The following is a 19426-nucleotide window of genomic DNA, read 5'->3' as shown; positions in this document are numbered from 1 at the left end:
AAAATACTCATTTTATGGCACATTGATTTCGTTAAGTTAATAATTATTATTATGAATCTGCTGTAATAATAAGCAACTATGATGTGAATAACTGATTGAAGTGATGTGAAAATTGCTCAACAAATTAAATGACGGACTTGTGAACATTTATGGGAGCCAAACAATTCAAAACGACACACATACACTGTACACTGATTGTTCTTGCTGATATGAATTGTGATACCTGTATGTACAATGTCAGTTTTCTCTCTAAACAAATTAATGTCCGGGATGCCAGAGAGGAGCAGGGCTCGTGTGAAGTGATTGCGATGAAGTATTGCCGGAGGTTCCGATTGAAAAAGCAGGTAGTTTCACCGAGCTATCTTGAGTCATTGCTGAACCTCCAAGTAGCGAAAGTGGTGAAGTACCCATACCTGTAGCAGCTGCTTGTCCAGTGTAGGATAGTCCTGTTGAGAACATAGAGGAGGGAGGAGGGTAAGGAGTGATCAACGGAAGGGAGCTGTTTCGTCCAATGTCGGAGGTGCTGCGAGGAGAATACATGAAACTTTGACTACCGTAAGAGGACAGGTCTGCAGGATTACGTGCGAGAGACTGAGCTGCAGCAAGAGGGCTCTGCAGTGTGTTATTGTTGCTGTGGTTTCCGTTCATGGATGTCAGACCAGGAGACATCGAAGAGAACATGGCTTGCCCCATAGGGTCCCATGCATTTCCATACTGCATCATGGGGCGAGTGCCTGTGCTGTACAGGTCTTGAGTAGGATAGTAATGGTATCCAGGCCGTGGGTATGCACAGGCTGCGTATGGACTTGCATAACTGGTTGCTGAGAAAGCTACTTTCTTCACCGGCCGCCTTCTTCGTCGCCTGTAGTTGCCTTCCTCGAACATAACTTCATGGTTAGGATCGAGAACCCAGTAATGACTTTTACCATTCTTTCCACCTTTTGCAGGCAGTTTCATGAAGCATTCGTGCAGAGAGAGATTGTGACGAATCGAGTTTCGCCATCCTTGATTTTCTCTATTTCTGTAGTAGGGGAATTTCTGAGTTATATAGTCGTATATGCCATTGAGCGTAAGTCTCTTCTCAGAGCAGTTCTGTATTGCCATTGAGATCAATGCAACGTAAGAATAGGGAGGCTTTACATGCTTCATCTTGTCGTCCCCATCATCAGTGTAGGTGTCGTTGAGACTGATGGCTCTTGCTGGGATTGTAGCCACAGGTTCAGGAGTTGTCTTTGCATTTTTGCTCATTGCCAGAGATTTCTCCAGTGCTTGCCTGATCTCCTGCTCGCAGTTGCTATCACCGTTGTGTCTGTAGCTGTCTCCTCCAACTATTTGTTGAGTTGGACTGCTTGCATCGATGTCTGAACTGGAATGCATCGACTCAGGCATTACTTATTTACTATTGCAAAGCAACAGAGGAAATATTTAGTGATGAAACAATTCCACAACAACTCTATAACTAGTCCAGGAATAGAACAACTTTAGAAAAACAGAGCTCTGAATTTATACGAGGAGCTACGCCCACAAACGTTCACAACTCATCTATGGCTTCCGGTTGCATGATCAAGAGAGGCTGCATGCATTGTGCTAACCAGAATTGAAAGTGTCCACCTGCAGTCATGCATTTCCAGGTATAGAGAGGTCTGTGAGTTGAAAGCAATTAGTGACAAATGCATAGCAGTATTGATAAGATTAGCTTAAATGCTGTACTGCATGGCGCCTAACTCAAAACTGAAAGGGGCGAACGAAGCTGATAAGTAATAATGATGGATGGGCATTGGGCAGCCTCTTAATTAAGAAAGAGATTAATAAAGAGACCATCTTAGCTGTGTATACAAAGGTGTGCTGAAAGCCATATCTGCTGATTACGTATACGACTCTAACTAAGATTTGATAAATAACATCCCAAAAACGATAAGCACACTGATAGCATACAAGCTGATGTAGACTAGAGTTTAAAATTCTGCATAATACTGCAAAACAAAACTATACCTCAGTATTGCATTTCAGAATTGATAACAGACAGCAAATCAACGATAAACTTTACATGCATTGTAGTGGATGGAGGAGTTGGCACTAATCAAACTATTCCGTCATACACAGTTACGAGTACAAGGAGAGTTTTTTTGGGAAGATAACCTGACCTACATATATAGTAAAATATAATACACGTGAAAGGATTACCAAGTCACTGCATTTGGGATTTCCTTGAAGAAGAAACAGTTTTGCAGATGTTGAAATGAGAGTCTTATGTGATTTCAATTGAGCCATTCAAGGAGATTGTAATATAGATAAAGTTTACCAAACCCTGCAAAAAATCATAACAGTGCGTTGGGTTTGCTTAAACAGTGGGCCATAGCTAACTGAGAGCCCAGCTTAATGCAACATATGAAGTTGTCAACAGTCCCGAAATGAAAGTATACACAGTTACTGTTCATCATACAGAACGTCTATTGAGTAACTCATAACAGTGCAATCCATAACAGAGCAATGGAGCAAACCACAATGAAACTGATGCGAAGGGGAACTCACTGAGCAAGCAGCTGCCCGTTACAGCATTACACTACCTACAGCTGCGGGCAGGGATGAGCAATACTGGACACCACCCCTATAAGAGTAAAATTTTTACATGTATGTCAAAACAACAATGTGGAAGCCAATTGAAGTAAATAGTTTTGTCCCATTTCCCCACAAGCCTGTTGGTGAATTTATTGAGGGCCAGATATTAATTCTAAGGTTTCAGTTACTAATTATTCATGATTGTGTGGGAATCACCTAACAAACGCAATCAGTGCACAACTCTACCACACCAAGGCTCTAGGGAGAAAGATAAGAAATGCCTACTCTTTGTATGTATGATAGAACAACCAAAACTGAAAATAGGCCACAGCTCTCTAGGCACCAGTTTGAAAGCGCTTCAACACCTCCCTCGGCACACTCCCAAACTGATACTCAATCATGTACGCAGAATTAACACTTTCAAAACAACAACAACACATTTCCAACACAATTGCTGACGCAACAAAATAATATGATAGGTGAAAAGAACACCACATGTGTGGGGAACGTGGGGATAGGATAAAAAGGTGAAGTGATCCAAGATCAAAGTAAGGGTGGCAATGAAGGTTAATGTATGTTATAATAAGGAATTGATGGAGGATGAAACAAGTTCACTTTGAGTCGTATTCTTGTCAGTAATTCGAGCACCAATAACAGTTCACCCGAGGCAATCATCCGTGGTTGGACATCAGGTGTTTGGCATTTAATATGGTCACCCTCAGAAGCCACATGAAAGAAAATGAGACAAAACAAAACACAGACAGAATGTGTTCTTTAATATCGAAATTTTAATACCACATTTAATCGAAGTACGATGATTAATTTGTTTTGGTTCTACTTGTGGTTCTACTTGTGGTTGAGAAAGAATGGTTGTCAACAACATGAGATCTTGATCCTCGACCTAAAGATGGCCTTGCACGTCCGTTTGAAGTTACAGATGAATATGATCTATATTGAAAACTATTACGTGATGATCTATTTGTACATTTATTCGTTATAGGGTCAGATCCATATCCACTCTCCTTCCTGAATGAGGAGGAGGATGCTCTAGCTTTCTTTGTTCCTCTACTGGATGAGGAGTCCGAAGAGAACTCGCCCATAAATACATCAGTCGATTCGTCTTCGCTGTAACCACCAGGCTTCATAACGATAGATTCTTGACTGAATTCCACTGTAGAAGCTGGTTGATATGACACAGAGCAGTTCTGCTGAAACGTGTGTGCAGATGAGCGGGTGTTAGTATAGTTATAAGTGAGTGGGTGTACAAATGTGCTTGGAAAACTGGATGCCTTAAGGCAAAAGAGTGTACAAGGGAGGTATTCTTGTGTGCATATTTGAGAAGGTAAGTTGATTAACATGAATCAATCAAAAAAAGGTTTACACAAATGCAGAGAGGATACTCTAAACAAACTAGAGTAAAGCATACACTTATAGCGATCTCGATATCTCGACAAATAATATGTGTGTCATAAACATTCCAACGTTCAAAATCAAAAGCATACATAGCTATAGGATACACAGTAATTATTTTTAGTAATCTCAAAATACACGGATTAATGGTATGCCACTTCTTAGGTTGTACACACAACCCACACTCCACACACTTGGGATGAACCAAACAGTTTTGATGCCAACCACCTCACATATGGAAAACATTAGCAAATCTGTATACCAAAACTCAAGCTTAGAGATTGTATAATTTTGCAAGCCTAATTAAGGTTTAGTAAACATTTCAAGTGGTTCACAATTAACTGTTTACTGTACCGGCTTTGGGCCATTGGAGCCATTGACAAACTTTACTGTTGTTGATTGAAATTAAGTCACCCATGGACCAGTTAAGTTATCAACAAATAAATGTCCCTTTCTCTAACTCTTTCTAAGCTAGCACTTTCATGTTTTGAATAAATTTGTCGCAAAAAATAACTATGAACTGTAAATAGTCCAAATTGTGGTTGACACAGTGGAAAAGTTTGTCATTTTTACTGGCCACGATTACCTTGAAGAATGCAATCGCTGGTAGGGAGCCACAACGAAGAACGTCAGGTGGTGTATGAGCAAATAATGACTCATGCAGAGCACTTAAACAAACGTAACGGGTAGTTAAACACACTAATCGCCTATTAGTTTGGCATGTAAGATGCTTTAGTCAAGATACTCTTTCTTTAGTTGAGCCATAGACCGTGACATTCTAAAAGGACTGCCAAAGTGGGAGAGTTGAAAATACTCACTCCTACTGGATGATACATTCCGACACAAAGACATCTCACTAGATATCAAAGGGCCACATGATGGATCAAGTCAATAGGGAAATAGCAGAGCAATAACAGCAGCTTTGAGCTGTGTATTGGGGTGAAATTCAAAACTCAAACTCTGCGTTTTGGATTGAACACACAGTTTATGTTTACCACTGTGAGGTTTGGGTACACACATGTACGTGCGTAGGAACGCTTGTCACAAATATACTATTGGACAGACATAACAGAGTTGTTATGGAGGATCAAGTGATCTGAAGAAATGTTATAGAATATGCGAAACACTTTTCCAAACTGAATCACAGTAAACCGTAAACTAGATAAGAGTATAATTATATGCACACACCTATCAACAAACAAACAGTTTGGAGAAATCAGATACGTACTGCTAACGGTTGTTGACAGTTGAGTGACTTTCAATTCCGATAAAATGGTCAGAAGATAAGACTAAAAGCATGTGCACACATAGTGGAAAGAGTAAACATCATTCTATTGCCCACCTGGACCACAGCTGCTGGTGGCTCAAGAAAGAGTGCGTTACCATAAACTGGTAAATAAAAACTCTAAACACGCACTCTAAGATTCAATACCCATCGATATATTGAAATGAACAAAAAGCGTGGGAACTGAGTTTGGAAAATAATAGCAGGCCCACACATTCACAGGGTGCACCTCTACATGTATATGTACAGGGGAAGTATGCATGTTTACTTATTGCTAAGTCTGTGAGAAAGAAGCCATTTTTTCTCACACTCATAACAACAATTTCATTATGATTAAAGCCAGTGTAATGACATAAGCGCTTTATAGGAAACCACAGATTGATTGATTAGTATTTTGGTAGAGGATTATGAACTATGGGAAACATAGCAGTCCACACGAGAAAGAGCCGAAAGATACACTTTCAACTTCAGAGGGTAGTGTGTTTTAGGGGGTACATTTTTCCACCCTTAAAAAGTGGTAGGTTCACCACATACACCATGCATGCATGCTGACTGTGGTCACTATGGGGAGCCAAAAAACCATTGGGGTCACTATTAGGGGACTCCAAAACATAACATGCTGAGGTAATATACACCAAACAATGGCCTCATTCTAGAGAAATCAATCATTACTAGGGGACCTAGCGTAGCGTGTTGAGTCAACACACACTAGCTAAGGAGCACTAGTTTTCGAATACACACCTTTCAGTGGCTACTTTGCAATGCTAGCTATAATAATCAGGGTGTCATACAGGATTTTGAAGTAGAGGGGGGAAATAAGAAAAGTAACCAGAAAATTTTGCTAAAAAAAGGTCAACTGTTATTTCATAGTATGTAAAATTGCCAGCTATGGACCCTCAGTCAGCAAAAAAGGGGGGGGAAATTGGAGATAGGGGGGGGATATCCCCCCTTTCCTCCCCTGTATGACACCCTGATAATTATAGAATTCCACACACAATTCCACACAAAATTGAATATATTCCAAGCGTGGCAAAGTCTCCCCACTTCAGACCTTTGCCCTTGATAGAATGCAGGGGACCTAGTGTGACAAGGCTGATAGCAATTCAAGAGCAATCGGCCGTGACAATGGCTGTACAAAACCACTCGGTCAGAAAGGTAGGTAGCACAGTACACACAGTAGTTTGACTTTGATCATTTGTACCGACCCAATTAATTGCGTATAAATATAGGACGCCCAAGAAGGCAATTCTATTTATAGCGATGCGTAGATGCTAATCAGTAGTAACTGGTTCTTCATGTGGGCATATGTAAATAGAGCCACACCTCTACATAGCTATAAGCTCACACCTATCATGTATATGTAGGGTGGCCGAAGTGTGGTAACACCCTATTACATCATGGGGGCGGGGATAACGCAATGTCATTATGACTGTTTGGTTCCTGTTTCCCATTCCTACAACAATAACATATATACATAACACTGTTTAATTAAGAATGTCACCTATAGTTATATGCTTGAATGAATCTCTAATGAGCAACAAAGTCACCATTAATGAATAATGTCACCTATAATTATATGCTTGAATCTCTACTCTGAGCACCATTACTTACCGTGACCGTTTAATGGTGACTTCACCACGGTCAAATGAGAAACACCGTTGTTCTAGACAGCATCCACCTTGTACGGGACACGTACTGCGGACTGTAGGATACTAGGAAGTGAGTGAGCACTAAGGCCATTATATGCAGTGCATGGTTTTACTGAGTATCAAGACCAAGGTGTATAGTACCTATAGCTGCCATTTTTAAACTGACAATAAATTGCGTGTGTCTACACACACTCTCAGTGATTTACTAACAATTGTGAGGCCCAGATATAAACTTGAGCTGGAGCAGTCATTACATACTGTTGTGTGCTTTGGCTGTGGCCCAATTGTTTGGTATTGAGTGTGTACAGTTTCAACAACAGGTTGATTAAGATGTGCATCGATCTACAGATACCTGATATGCACAACATTATTATTATCATTCCACACAACAGAAAGTCTATCAAAAACACACACACACACGGTACTCCTACGACTACTAGATCTGTGCCGTAGAAAATTATGAGTGACTTATGAATGTTGGACAATGTCGATGGTGTAAATGTACTGTTATACGTGGCAACTTTCCCCATACACCTATCTGAAACTTTGTTAACATTTTGACATGTGCTACTATGTGTATGCATAATAGTGCGCTCAACAACATATTAAACTGCATGTGCAATGGTAATGTAGTCTATATCACAAAAGTCTATAATGTTTGGATTGATTTTACTAAGGTCTAACTACTATAATTATTACTAGAATTTTTTTGTGAGCATCAAATATATGCAAACTTTGCAAGGGTTGATCAATTTAAAATAAAGCACATGATCCTTGCCAGAACGCAATAATAAAGGGTCAATTTTTCTACTGATTTGGCTCATTCCGCAAAGGTTTTTCACCAGCATAAAATATTCTAGTTATAACATGGGTGGAGCTGCAGAAGTGGTTATAATAAAGATCAGAGTATAAACATTGACCTGTACGTAGGTATGTAGGACAAACAGAGCACCTAGCAATGCATACACTTAAACAACAATCACCACAGACCAAACAGTATACACTGGTAATCAGAGGAGGTTTGGTTGGTTGGTTTGGTTGGTATGCGTGCTAGAAGTTCAGTGCATTGATGTCATTTGTGACGCAAATGCATTGCACTTGTAGTGATTTGTGCACGCATGTCGAACCAGAGATGAGGGATTGGCAACGGGAGTAACTCACGTGATCATTTCACATTGATTTCATATTGATTTCCTCAACCATCCTTGATGCGCATTATTTCCCGGCACAACGCCCGTAAACTTACTTTTAGTTAGCTATTAGTCTCTTGAGACCTTATTATCGCGTATAATAAGGCTACATGTGTCTTGTGCTTTATTTAAAGCGTGGAAGAATTAACTGTGGTGCTCTAGGGCTTGAAAACTAGTATTATTGGTCTGCCCCCTTTTAAGAAGCACTGCCGTAGCCATATAATGTTTTGCGTACATATCCTGCTTATTTGTTTCTATGTTGACAAACTGGGCTGCATACATTTCCTTACGTTTTTTACATTTTATAACCAAAATGCTAAAATGGGCACTGCCTATGATGTTTTACCTACATATCTTCCTTACATGTGTCTCTGTTGATCGACTAGGCTGCATAAATTCTTGATTTTGATTTCCTTAAGCATGTTTTTTTAGATATAAATGGAGGCTACAAAAGAGGAAGAAAGACGATGACGTAGCGCATCACGGATAATTACATTTTTTCGACCGTTGCTAATCCCTTTCTTCTTTTATCTCTGACTGGACCTCATCTGACTAGTAATACTGCAGAGCAGCAGAGCTAGGTACTAGACTTATACAAACAAACAAAACATATTTTTTGGCGAAATGTCGGTTGTTATAAAAGGTGATGCTTGAAGTTTAGGCTTCAAGGCACTAATTAGATTAACGTAGGATCTAGTCAATGGGATACCTCAATTACTAAAAGCACATGCACTTTCAGTAGCTATTGGTGATGTCTGCAATTACCACTGCATATAATCATCTATTATATTCACTCTCAGAAACAACATTCAATACAATAGAGTCACTGTGTACAGTTGAAGCTAGTCTCTGTTTGGCAGCACTGTGCAATAACAATGAAAGTGATGTTGAGAATCGATTAAGCTGAAGTTGAACAATAGACAGATGCACACAAGGGGAGCCACGAACTCTGAAGCACTGTACTGTTATCACTGTAACCCCAACTGGCGAGTATCAGGGGATTGATTATTAGTAGCAGGGGATTCGTACACTGGAAAAAGAGCTAAAGCTAAGAGTTAGCTATAAGTATATGGCTTTAGAAAGGATTTGAGGGTATACTAGTAATAAAACAGGCCAAATTCCTATGATTTGGTTGGGCCACGGCTCTTCTCAGAGACACATCTGGAATTTCAAACCACAATCATGAGTACAAATTGATCTCATGGCTTTTAGTAAAGCGAAGAGGTACGTGCAAGTCTTTATTCACAACACAGTTATAGCTAACAGCTTAGTATCTGTACAAGCAGATGTACAATAAATAACAATGTCTTCCTATGAACGTTGACTTGCTAGTTGTACCAACCAACACTTACATAAAGTAAGCTAACACATTATTAGCTGCATCAACAGCACCTTACAAGGAAGAATAGCAAAACATAATCCCATGGCATTCAAACATGCTCTGAAGATATTCAGCACCATACGTACTTGCGCCTCAAATATGATTGTCCAACAAAAAGTGCATACCAGGCTAAACAAGCAGATGATTGCTGATTTTTAGATATGCATCCCCACTTTATTAGCTCACCTTATCCTGCATTCCACCTGGTTTGCAATCTGCCTGCACCCTTCTCTGAAGAATGTGAGCCCTTCCTCGGCCTCTGGGCCGAGTCACTACGCATGTCATCTCCTCGACGACCTTCGACCTCACCGACACGCCCACCTTTCCAGACCACGTGGAAAACTGAGAACTTTTTTCAGACTGTAGGCAGAGTTGTTCCAATAACACACTGGGAATCTTCGCTTTCTCAGTTCTATCCCTGAATTCTCCCCTCCCAAAACTATGTAGGACTGCCGTGGGTTCGATCTCATCGTCGGAGCCAAAATAACAATGCTCACTAGAAACAACAGCTTGTGGCCACATGGTACCAAGATTTTGCTCACGTTTGACCATCAACACAAACGACCACTGCCATACATGTACTACAGGTATGTACATGTTATAGCAGTGTAAAACGGTAAATGCATGAATCCTGGTCAGAAGACATTTCGGCCCAAGCCTCCTGATAAAGGAAGCTTTCCTCTAGACCATGAAGGTACACAAGTTTAAATACTTTTGTATGTGTAGTGGCCTATATTAATTTTGCTCTCAGGTGAATGCAAGGAGTTCATGGTCAAGTACATGCGGTGTTTGAAGAATCATAGCAATGACAATAGTCTCTGTAGAGATGAATCGAAGTCCTACCTCCAGTGTAGAATGGAAAGGTAACTTGTACACCTCTGGCTTTTGTTCATTTACGGTTTAATTAATGTACAATGCAGGAATCTAATGGCAAAGGAGGAGTTCAGTAAACTTGGGTACAAAGACGAAGTTACTGAACAATAGCTATTATGTACATGTACGGTGTTATAAATTCATGCTCATGCAGTGCTAAGTATAAATAGTTGGTTTGATTTAGTCCTCACTGCCCCATGGAATCATCATATAAATGTGAAAATCAGGATCATCGTACACAAGTGCCGTGCATATAAGATAAGAAATCATAACTACACATGTATATATATAAGATAAGGTAAAGGCAAAACAAATAAGTGCAGAATCTACTAAATAGTGGCTTGTAAAGCAAATAAACAGTGTCAGCTGAGTTCAATATTTTCTCCGGGAACCCCCCTCTTTGTATTCGTCTCTGGTGCTCCTACTGCTACGGTGGCCATACTCTGAGTCATACCTGGAGAATGGTACAGAAAGATGCATACCTTACTTTGCTATTTCTGCGAATATGAGTGTGTTCGCAGGGGAAATGCACACTCGCGATTGTTGGCATGTAGTTTTAAAAATGTGGAATACAGAGACTCCCCTACACACTTTAAACTGTTGGTTGTTGCAATGAAGAGGAGAGTTGAAAGAGTTAGAAACAACTAACACACCTGTATAATTATGTACAGTGGAACCTCCCATAACGGACCATCCCACCAGAGGACAACCTCTCTATAAAGGACACTAGCTTACAACTTGAAAAAAACTCTCACGAGCGCACCTTCTTGATTCGGGACAGCGGATAAGCTACGTGCTCCCAACGAACTAACTCAGAGCAAAACTGTCTCGTAACAGACAACCACCACCACCACACTCACACTTCTCATGTCCAATATAGTAGAGATCGCTTGTATTGTCCCATACTGGCGTACTACAAGCATAATAAATTGCTAGTTCCTCAGCTTCTCCAAGTAGATAGTAGAATGAGGCATATAATTATACAGACCTTACGCTAACTTTAAGCCTTTGATATGGCTATAATATTTTATAGCAATTTGAATGAACCTCAACAGAGGGGACAACCTCTGCTACAAATGTACCAAATTGTTTGATTCGGAGATTCCACTGTACACATCAATATATACGTGGTATGAAGTAATTGCTTACTTGTAATAATCTCTAGATGGTGGGCTCCTGCTCCTCCGATATTCTGAGTGACGACTGCTACCATAGTCATCGTAGTAGCCGTAGTCCTTCCCATCGTCATAGCGACTACCATACTTGTCATAGCTGTTGTCCCTCCCCCGTCGATGGCCCCCACTTTCGCGACCATGGTAACTCCGCCCATATTCTCGCTGTGAGTCAGAGTGCCTCCCGTCTCGGCCACGATAAGAATCTCGATGATAGGAATCTCGATAAGAATCCCTATACGAGTCCCGTCCCCCATGGCGATTGTCAGAATCTCGATAGTCATGACGATGGGGACGGTCTCGGTAGTGTGGACTGAAGAGAAATTTCAGGTGTAAAAACATACAAATTTAACTGAGGAAATGTATTGCCACACGAGGGAAGGAGTGATGGATCGAGCAGTAGTACACAATTTATAGAAACGATTCGATTAAAGCTTTTCTAGTCGTGCAAACGAATGTATAGGTAGGTACAGACGAACAGACACCAGGGAGCTTTCGACTGACCCTCTCATTCCGGGTGGCCTCGGTGGACCGGATCCTCGTCCATAGCCGTGACCCTTTGTTCGAGATATCTAAGCATACGATCGATAAATGAATGCATTTCGACATAAAAACGGTTTGGTTAGCCAATAGTGTCGATGAGTATACCGTATCTCAGCTGAAATAAGTGCAGAAGAGCGATATTAAAATTGCAGTAACCACATGGGGAAAATGTGAACAGGTAAAAAATGCACAGAGGAAAAAGCTAACCTGAACAGAGATTGTGTATGAGTGAAACTCTGTGCTGTCGAGAGACTCCATAGCAGTGTCAGCTTCCTTTTGTTTCTCAAAATGCTAAAAAAAGTTTAGTAAAAAATGAGACTATCAGTGGCACACTTACAACAAAGGCATATCCAGGCCCATCATCCTTGTTGAAGACTGCTACTTCGTCTACATCTCCGAAAGAGCTGAACAAGTCACGAAGCTCCTTGTCCTTGCATTCAGGAGGAAGGTTCCCAACATACAACTTGGTAGACATTTTTTCTCCCCCTTTTTAAGTCACAACCACGTATTCTGGTAAAGGGTCGCCAAACAGCATGGACACCCAATTTATCAAAACCTTGCAGGTAAATCTACTAGTATTTTATGCTCCTGTGCAATACACAAATCATGCAGGAGAGAATTACAGTCAATGAATTAGACATTGATGTTGTATGCAGTAACTTTGGAGACCAAATTCTGCTAGTTGTGTCTCAAGTGCAGAAGTTCGGAACTTTGGTATGTTGACGTATAATTGTATTTAGATCTATATGAGGATTGAATTCAGATGGAGGTTAGATGTGATCCGGTACTGGCTGGTTCCTCTTCTCATTCCTTCTCTGTACGCACACTGCTCGGGAAAGACAAAGTGAGTCATTGACTCAAGCATAAGCAGAGATATCGTAAAAATGGAATGGAGTGTGAACACGTATTAATCATATCAAAGTAGCTATAGGAAGGCATTGCCACAGCAGAATGCCACCCCTAATCATCTCATTAATTCCCAATCTGAGAGATTATTTACAAATACATCTAAAGTATACTGTGTTCCTCAGACCACAGCTAAAACAGAGTTAAGATTAAACAGTACCCTCTCTACACTTTCTGCAGCCGGAGGTCCATGTGTTCGGCCGAGCCATAGCGGGACACCTTAGCCTTCCCACCAACACCCCCCTCCTATTAGCCCTGGGGCTCAGGGACCACTCCCCCTCACTCATACCACCTCTGCTGAAAGAACTGGAGAAGCTTAAAATGTGGGAACCAATCTAGTGTTCATTTAAATAACACAAGCTACGTACAAATAAATTAGTACAATTTTGCTCTTTGTTATGGTGACATCTTCATTTCCGCATGATTAATGCGTATATAAACTGAATTGAAGTTGTTAATTTAGTAATTAATGCTTCATTTATGTTTTATATGCCTCAGGTACGTATAATGTACATGTAAATCTCGTAGAATAGCAACTGCACCTCCAAGCTATTTATCCCTGCAATCTTTGGCTCTAAAAGAACCTCTACCATTTTTTATTTGTGCCGTAAAGGAAAATGTTCTAGCGCCTTTTCTATGGTGGACTATAAATTATTATATGTGTGCAATAAAATAACGTAATAACGTCAGTTATCAACAAAGCACTTATCTATAATATAATCTATAGATCACAAAAATTAGTAGTACACAGAAACAACTGTCTAATAACTATGTGCGTTAAAACTACAGTATTGTGCAACACCCCTTTTGGTTTTGTGCAGAGTTATTGCTACCTGTGGGTGAAGTAGGTTGGTTCGAGTTCACGTTCGAGATATATGTCGTGCTCACTCTAATTGGGTGTTTGGATCGTTTCAAAATTGTCGTTCTTATCGCCCTTTCTGAGACTTCCTCGATTTCAAATGTGTCCACTTCTTTGTTGTGAACACTACCACTCGATACATGTATATCTCTCTTGTCTTCTTGGTGGTCACTATCCGATAGGGAAAGCAATCGTTTTGGTGGTGATTTTTCCGTTGGGCTGTCCTCTTTGACAGGAGGTAGGCTGCTTTGTTCCCGTAGCGACACGGCTGAGAGTAGTACAGGGTTGTCATCATCATCACCATCACCATCACCTCCAGCTAAGTCTTTCACAAAGCTCCTCTCAGCGTCAGAAGTCATGTGGGGGCGGGCCTTTTCCTGAAGGGGGTAGAAATTATTATGTTAGAAACATGTACATCAGCAGAGCCTTGCAGCTTTCTTCTCACTCTTGCTACCAATAGCTAGCGTTCTAGTGCAGAGCTAACTACTAAGTAGAGTAGCACACTCTATGAACAAGTTTTGCTACGCACTTTTCTGAAAGGCTGCAATGGCATTCCAAGTATTATTACTAAGCAAAACTAGGCATAACTTGAGAGCATTATTTTGCAAATCCACGAATTAAATCCAAAAATGTTACTAGAAGCCTATAGAAACTCTTACTCGCACTTCATTGATCCTTGAGCAGCTGTAGCAGTCTACACATGCAGACACCCACTGTATATACCTCGCTTGCGCATGCGCACACCGAGACATAATGTATTATACTTTTCCACACTAATTGTTCTGTTGTGGTATACCTTTCGAATGAATGTCCACAATTATTTTGGACATTAGGCAGCAAATTTGGGAGTGGGAAGTATTGTCCATTGTTAAGAAGAGACAGAGTTAAATAAGTTATACAGTGTCCCTTATTCGGAGGGTGGAGATTTTGTAACTGTACGTGCAGTGTCTAAGCCTGATCTCAAACTCAACTTAGTGGTCTTGGAAAACAGGCTAACATAACTACTACGTATACACCTCAACACCGATCAACTGTATATTACGTGTAGACTCACCGCGTCAGCTATGGAGGCTCTCCTGATGAAAGCTTCGTCTTGCACTGACTGTTTGGTCAACTCCTCCTTGGCCTGCTGCGATATTCTTTTCACAGACAGTCTGGAGACAAACATTTTATGCTAATTAATTCATTATAGCGTACATTTTTAAGTGTGTACACAAACATTGGGAGCTAGTGTACACATGCCATCAGTATCAATGTGACTCTGAGGAAGGAAAGAGCTACACAAGTGCACATACTGTATATATCACATTACTGCAACAACAGCGTGCATGACAGGAAAGGTAACAGGGAAACACATCGAAAATTTGAATTTCTCAGAAATTGCTAAAAATATAGACATGTGATCATAACAAGTGAAGACCTACAGTACACGGTTAGATCAAGATTTTTTTTTACAGAGTGATACAAAAACCTCTCCCTGAATTAGTAAAACTTGACCAATAAATTTCTATTCTAATTATAAGCTTGGACTATTAACTAGTTCTACGTAACAGTAATACACGATGTATAATAATTATAGCTTCCCCAATAATCCAATTGACACCACACCCTATAAACAAGTAAACAAGCCATCTATATACTGGAATGTGAAAGCTCTAAAGCCCTCTAATCTTTTAATATGCGAGACCCCACCCACTCCTCGTACCTTCGCTGTTTGCGTGGCCCAGCCTCCTCATCCACCTCCAACTCCACCTCGTGAGACTCGCCATACTGACCCTTCAGTTCCAAGATGTACTCACGCAGTTCAGCATTGTCAGCAACCGCTGGAGGGGGGGGGGGCAACATAAGACCTCATTGTACACCACACAAGGGAACACACGTACAGTATATCGATTATGATCCAGTTTTGAGATATCACTTAAGTGTCAAGAGAAACCTACTACCGTATATCAATTTATCGGACACTTCTAATTACCCCGGACACTCTTTTGGGCAATTTTCGTTGTTCTAATACAACGGACACTCCAGTACTTTAATATTACATTTGTTCTAAATATCCGGAGAATACCTTGAAAAGTTGAGTTTCATTCATAGACGGCAAGTAAGACTTAGAGTGCTGCAGTTAGTTAGCTTTGAGAGCTAGTTTTAGATAGCTAGTGCAACTATTCAGTCGCACACTGTTCTTAAACTTAGCTAGCTCGCATGCAGCTGCTTGCTTGTTTTAATTATTCCAGACACTTTGCATGCTCTATAAAAATCTGTCCCAGGACAATTTCTATTTTTTGCTGTCCGATAAATTAGAAGATATACGGTAATTAATTGTATGCAGGTAGGTAGATAAAGCACAAGCTTCTACAGGTATGTTCTTATGTACATGTGTACGCGGCAAGTAAAACGACTAATAAGAAACAGAAACTTGCATCTAAGAACCCATACCATAGGCAGTGTCCCCGTGGAGGTCTTTGGAGTCCATATTAGCCCCTTTCTGTGCCAGCATCTTCATGGCCCTTTTCTGGCCCCAGCACACGGCTGCATGGAATGGAGTCCAACCTTCGTTGTCTTGGATGTCCAGGTCGACACCTTCCTGAGCAAAGAGGAAGTCCAACACCTCCTCGTACCCGTTGGCAGCTGCTACATGGAGCTGTGTGTGTGGTGGGGGAGGGGGTAATCATTTGGGACTGCTTTCTATTTAAGTAATACAATTATCATTAATAAGTTTAAAGTCTATCAACATCAATGTAAACAATGTGGGGATAGTGCAATAAGTGCATGTACATGTACGTTAGTCTACAGATTCATCGTTCAATAAACATTCCGACTATGCGTGTGTAGGGATGCTATAATTATAAAAAAATTTGTGTATTCATGTTGTTGCAGTTCACTGTGGGCAGGGCACACAGGCATTATACTAGTGCATGCCATACAAGAAAGTATGTGTGTGTAGTGCACACAAGAGGGTATACGCAATCAAGAGGGTTATGGTTAGGTTGTAGTGCACACAAGAGGGTATACGCAATCAAGAGGGTTATGGTTCGGGTTGTAGTGCACACACAACACACACAGAGGGTATGTGGTTGCACTCACAGCAGATGCCCCGTATTTGTCCTGTAAGTTGAGCGACCGGTCGTTCTTGATACTGTCCTTGAGGTCAGCCAGCATATTCTTAGCAACAGACTCTCTGATGTAGCCCAACACATCGTCCGTATAACCTGGGTAACAAAGAAGAACATGTGAGGTAACCAAAGCTGAGAGGGCGCATACACATGTACAATCTTATCACGAAACTGGACAACTACTGTCATTAACATTTCAGGCTTTCACTAAGCAATAATTATATATATATCACTGCACTGCAACAACCTAAGAGTCACCAGATACTTATACAGCCAAAAAAGGAATCCAACGAAACTAATTAGGCTTCGCTTTACATAAACACTTTATAAATATGGGTGGGTGAGGGATAGTCAATGTTGAGCCTGGGCCAGATAATCACTTGATATACACAAGTCAAGCCTTTGTTCAGACGTAATGCCGATATGGTATTCATTGATTGTTGATACACCCATGTGACAGAGCTACAAGTGTTTCAGCTCTCTCTCATTCATACCCGAGATGAAGATATTCATACTTGTAATACCATGTACATATAGTACAGGTGTAAGGTACATTAATTGTACATGTATTATCAATCACATGTACCACCTGTCACTCTATATGCACATGACAACAGCACTGAAAAAACTTCACTACAAAAACAATTAACCCTGTAAATCAATGTTGATATGTAAAATGATAAACACATCACTCCTTTTTTTAACCAGGTGTCCAATGACAGCTCCACGCTCACCACACCCACAGCATAAGGCTATCTAAAAATGCTAAAGCACATTACACTACTTGCCCAAACAAATCACACCTACTTGCAATGAAACAGCTCCACAATAACATTCCAGAATTTTTAGAATTTGATTTACATGTACATAATTATGTCGTGGGCCTTAGCAAGAATGTGCAATAAATGTTGGATCATAGCCTTAACGTTACATGTACCATTAGCCTCCTACAGGACTCCAGTACAGCATACTCACTGCCTCACCTGCCTCCAACATCTTCTGCTGTAGAACATACTTGATATCAGTGTCTGCACTCTCGTCAATAGGCATCTTGTCGTTGTGGTTGATAGCCACCAGGCTAGCTCCCTCCTTTATGAGAGTGTTGATCATCTGGATGTTGCCCGTGGCAGCAGCAGCATGGAGGGGAGTCCAGCCCTCCACATCCCGGGCATTCATGTCCGCACCGTGTTCTATCAGGATCTCTGCCAGTTCTAGTGCATCATCGATGCAGCACTGTACGTGTATGAGTGAAGGGATTCATCAATGCAGCACTGTATATAGGCGTGAGGTTAACTAGGGGAAATCCCTAACACAAAAACACTGTCTAATGACACAGCAACAGTAATTCACATGCCCACAACAAATGTAGTTCAGTAATAGTGGTTCCAGGCAACTAAGCATATTAATACATTCCTCCACCAATGAATCACTTCTTCCAAATTGGGCTACTCTACATGTAACCATGCATGCAAATAGTGATAAGATAAAGCATTGTGAGGGACTGACCTTATGGAGCAGGGACAATCCATCAGCATTAGAGATGTTGGGGTCAGCCCCGGCTTGAAGTGCCTTTTGAGCTGAAGAGAGGGGTACAGAGAAACAATAGTTGTAACAATTACACAGTGACCAATCACAACAAATGCAGACTGACACACGTGTGGTTGCTCTGTTGCCACAATAATCATGACAATTAAGAGATCACAAGTTCTGTAAGGACAATGCCACTGGTAATGATCGATCATATTAGCGACTCCAATTGACAAATTAATAGGTTGAAAGATTTCCAACACTACTATAGAGAGCACCACACACAGTTCAATACTCCCACAAGACAACACATGCAGCAACACTTCAGTACGCCAGCTCAGGATCACATATAACTATGCATAAAATAATGAGTTTTTTGTTTATAGTACGTACGTGACACACCCACATTCACACGATAAGGGCCGCCAATAGTTCAATACTAGAGATCTGAGATATAATGTGTGCATGGCCCATCCTACACACACGCATCACTGCACAAGGCATGGCTACCATATTTATACCCTAACTACACACATGTACATGTACACACTCTCTCACCTCCAATGATATCGTTCCTGGCCACCATGTCATTCAAGACAGCTCCACTCTCCATCTTGATGAGGGGTTGACTCTGCCTCTTGAGCATAGACCCAGCACCACTAGCGCTCGTCTGTCTCTGCATACGGAGCAGCTCCTGGAATTTCTTGAGTTGCTTGACTCGACGCTTCTTGGCAAGCTTCTGCCTTGCGGCATTGCTCAGTTTCTCGAGGTTAGGTAGCTCTCGAACTAACTCTTCGTGGGATAATTCTGCTGACATTTTGGACACAACTATAGTCTATGATCTCGATCTATACATTCCCATGCTTTTATTATTAATGTATATAGGCTAGGCCCTTGCTGCATGCAGCCGTCATTTATTTAATTAGAGCCTGGTGAGCACTAATATTGGATTTTAATTG

At 40.9% G+C, this 19426-nt stretch overlaps 5 protein-coding genes and 1 long non-coding RNA gene across 6 annotated transcripts; 2 read left to right on the top strand and 4 right to left on the bottom strand.

Annotated features, from left to right (window-relative positions):
- Positions 1–26: 26 nt before the first annotated feature.
- On the bottom strand, positions 27–1488 carry LOC135341076 (forkhead box protein E1-like). Its single transcript, XM_064537553.1, has one exon. The coding sequence runs from the start codon at positions 1387–1389 to the stop codon at positions 259–261; it is 1131 nt and encodes a 376-aa protein (XP_064393623.1). The 5' UTR covers positions 1390–1488; the 3' UTR covers positions 27–258.
- A 1489-nt stretch (positions 1489–2977) lies between these two features.
- On the bottom strand, positions 2978–9803 carry LOC135341090 (uncharacterized). The gene is made up of 2 exons (XR_010396526.1): positions 9661–9803; positions 2978–3764 (listed from the first exon to the last, which is right to left on the bottom strand). It is a non-coding gene; the product is annotated as an uncharacterized LOC135341090 (long non-coding RNA).
- Positions 9804–9996: 193 nt separating this feature from the next.
- On the top strand, positions 9997–10531 carry LOC135341085 (cytochrome c oxidase assembly protein COX19-like). The gene is made up of 3 exons (XM_064537563.1): positions 9997–10168; positions 10226–10337; positions 10395–10531. Exons 1-3 carry the CDS (start codon positions 10099–10101, stop codon positions 10456–10458), a joined length of 246 nt encoding a protein of 81 aa, XP_064393633.1. The 5' UTR covers positions 9997–10098; the 3' UTR covers positions 10459–10531.
- A 27-nt stretch (positions 10532–10558) lies between these two features.
- LOC135341079 (serine/arginine-rich splicing factor 1-like) lies at positions 10559–12592 on the bottom strand. The gene is made up of 5 exons (XM_064537557.1): positions 12400–12592; positions 12270–12353; positions 12024–12091; positions 11497–11832; positions 10559–10801 (listed from the first exon to the last, which is right to left on the bottom strand). Exons 1-5 carry the CDS (start codon positions 12535–12537, stop codon positions 10720–10722), a joined length of 708 nt encoding a protein of 235 aa, XP_064393627.1. The 5' UTR covers positions 12538–12592; the 3' UTR covers positions 10559–10719.
- On the top strand, positions 12536–13434 carry LOC135341082 (proteasome assembly chaperone 3-like). Its single transcript, XM_064537560.1, has 4 exons — positions 12536–12625; positions 12675–12776; positions 12826–12906; positions 13149–13434. The coding sequence occupies exons 1-4, from the start codon at positions 12596–12598 to the stop codon at positions 13305–13307; spliced, it is 372 nt and encodes a 123-aa protein (XP_064393630.1). The 5' UTR covers positions 12536–12595; the 3' UTR covers positions 13308–13434.
- Positions 13435–13653: 219 nt separating this feature from the next.
- LOC135341075 (protein phosphatase 1 regulatory subunit 16A-like) lies at positions 13654–19425 on the bottom strand. The gene is made up of 8 exons (XM_064537552.1): positions 19026–19425; positions 18447–18517; positions 17924–18173; positions 16912–17036; positions 16264–16468; positions 15533–15650; positions 14882–14981; positions 13654–14204 (listed from the first exon to the last, which is right to left on the bottom strand). Exons 1-8 carry the CDS (start codon positions 19282–19284, stop codon positions 13752–13754), a joined length of 1581 nt encoding a protein of 526 aa, XP_064393622.1. The 5' UTR covers positions 19285–19425; the 3' UTR covers positions 13654–13751.
- Between the last annotated feature and the right edge of the window lies 1 nt (position 19426).

The sequence above is a fragment of the Halichondria panicea genome, chromosome 9 (assembly GCF_963675165.1).
Source record: "Halichondria panicea chromosome 9, odHalPani1.1, whole genome shotgun sequence".
NCBI classification, from domain to species: Eukaryota; Metazoa; Porifera; class Demospongiae; order Suberitida; family Halichondriidae; genus Halichondria; species Halichondria panicea.
This window is presented reverse-complemented; position numbering and strand designations above follow the sequence as displayed.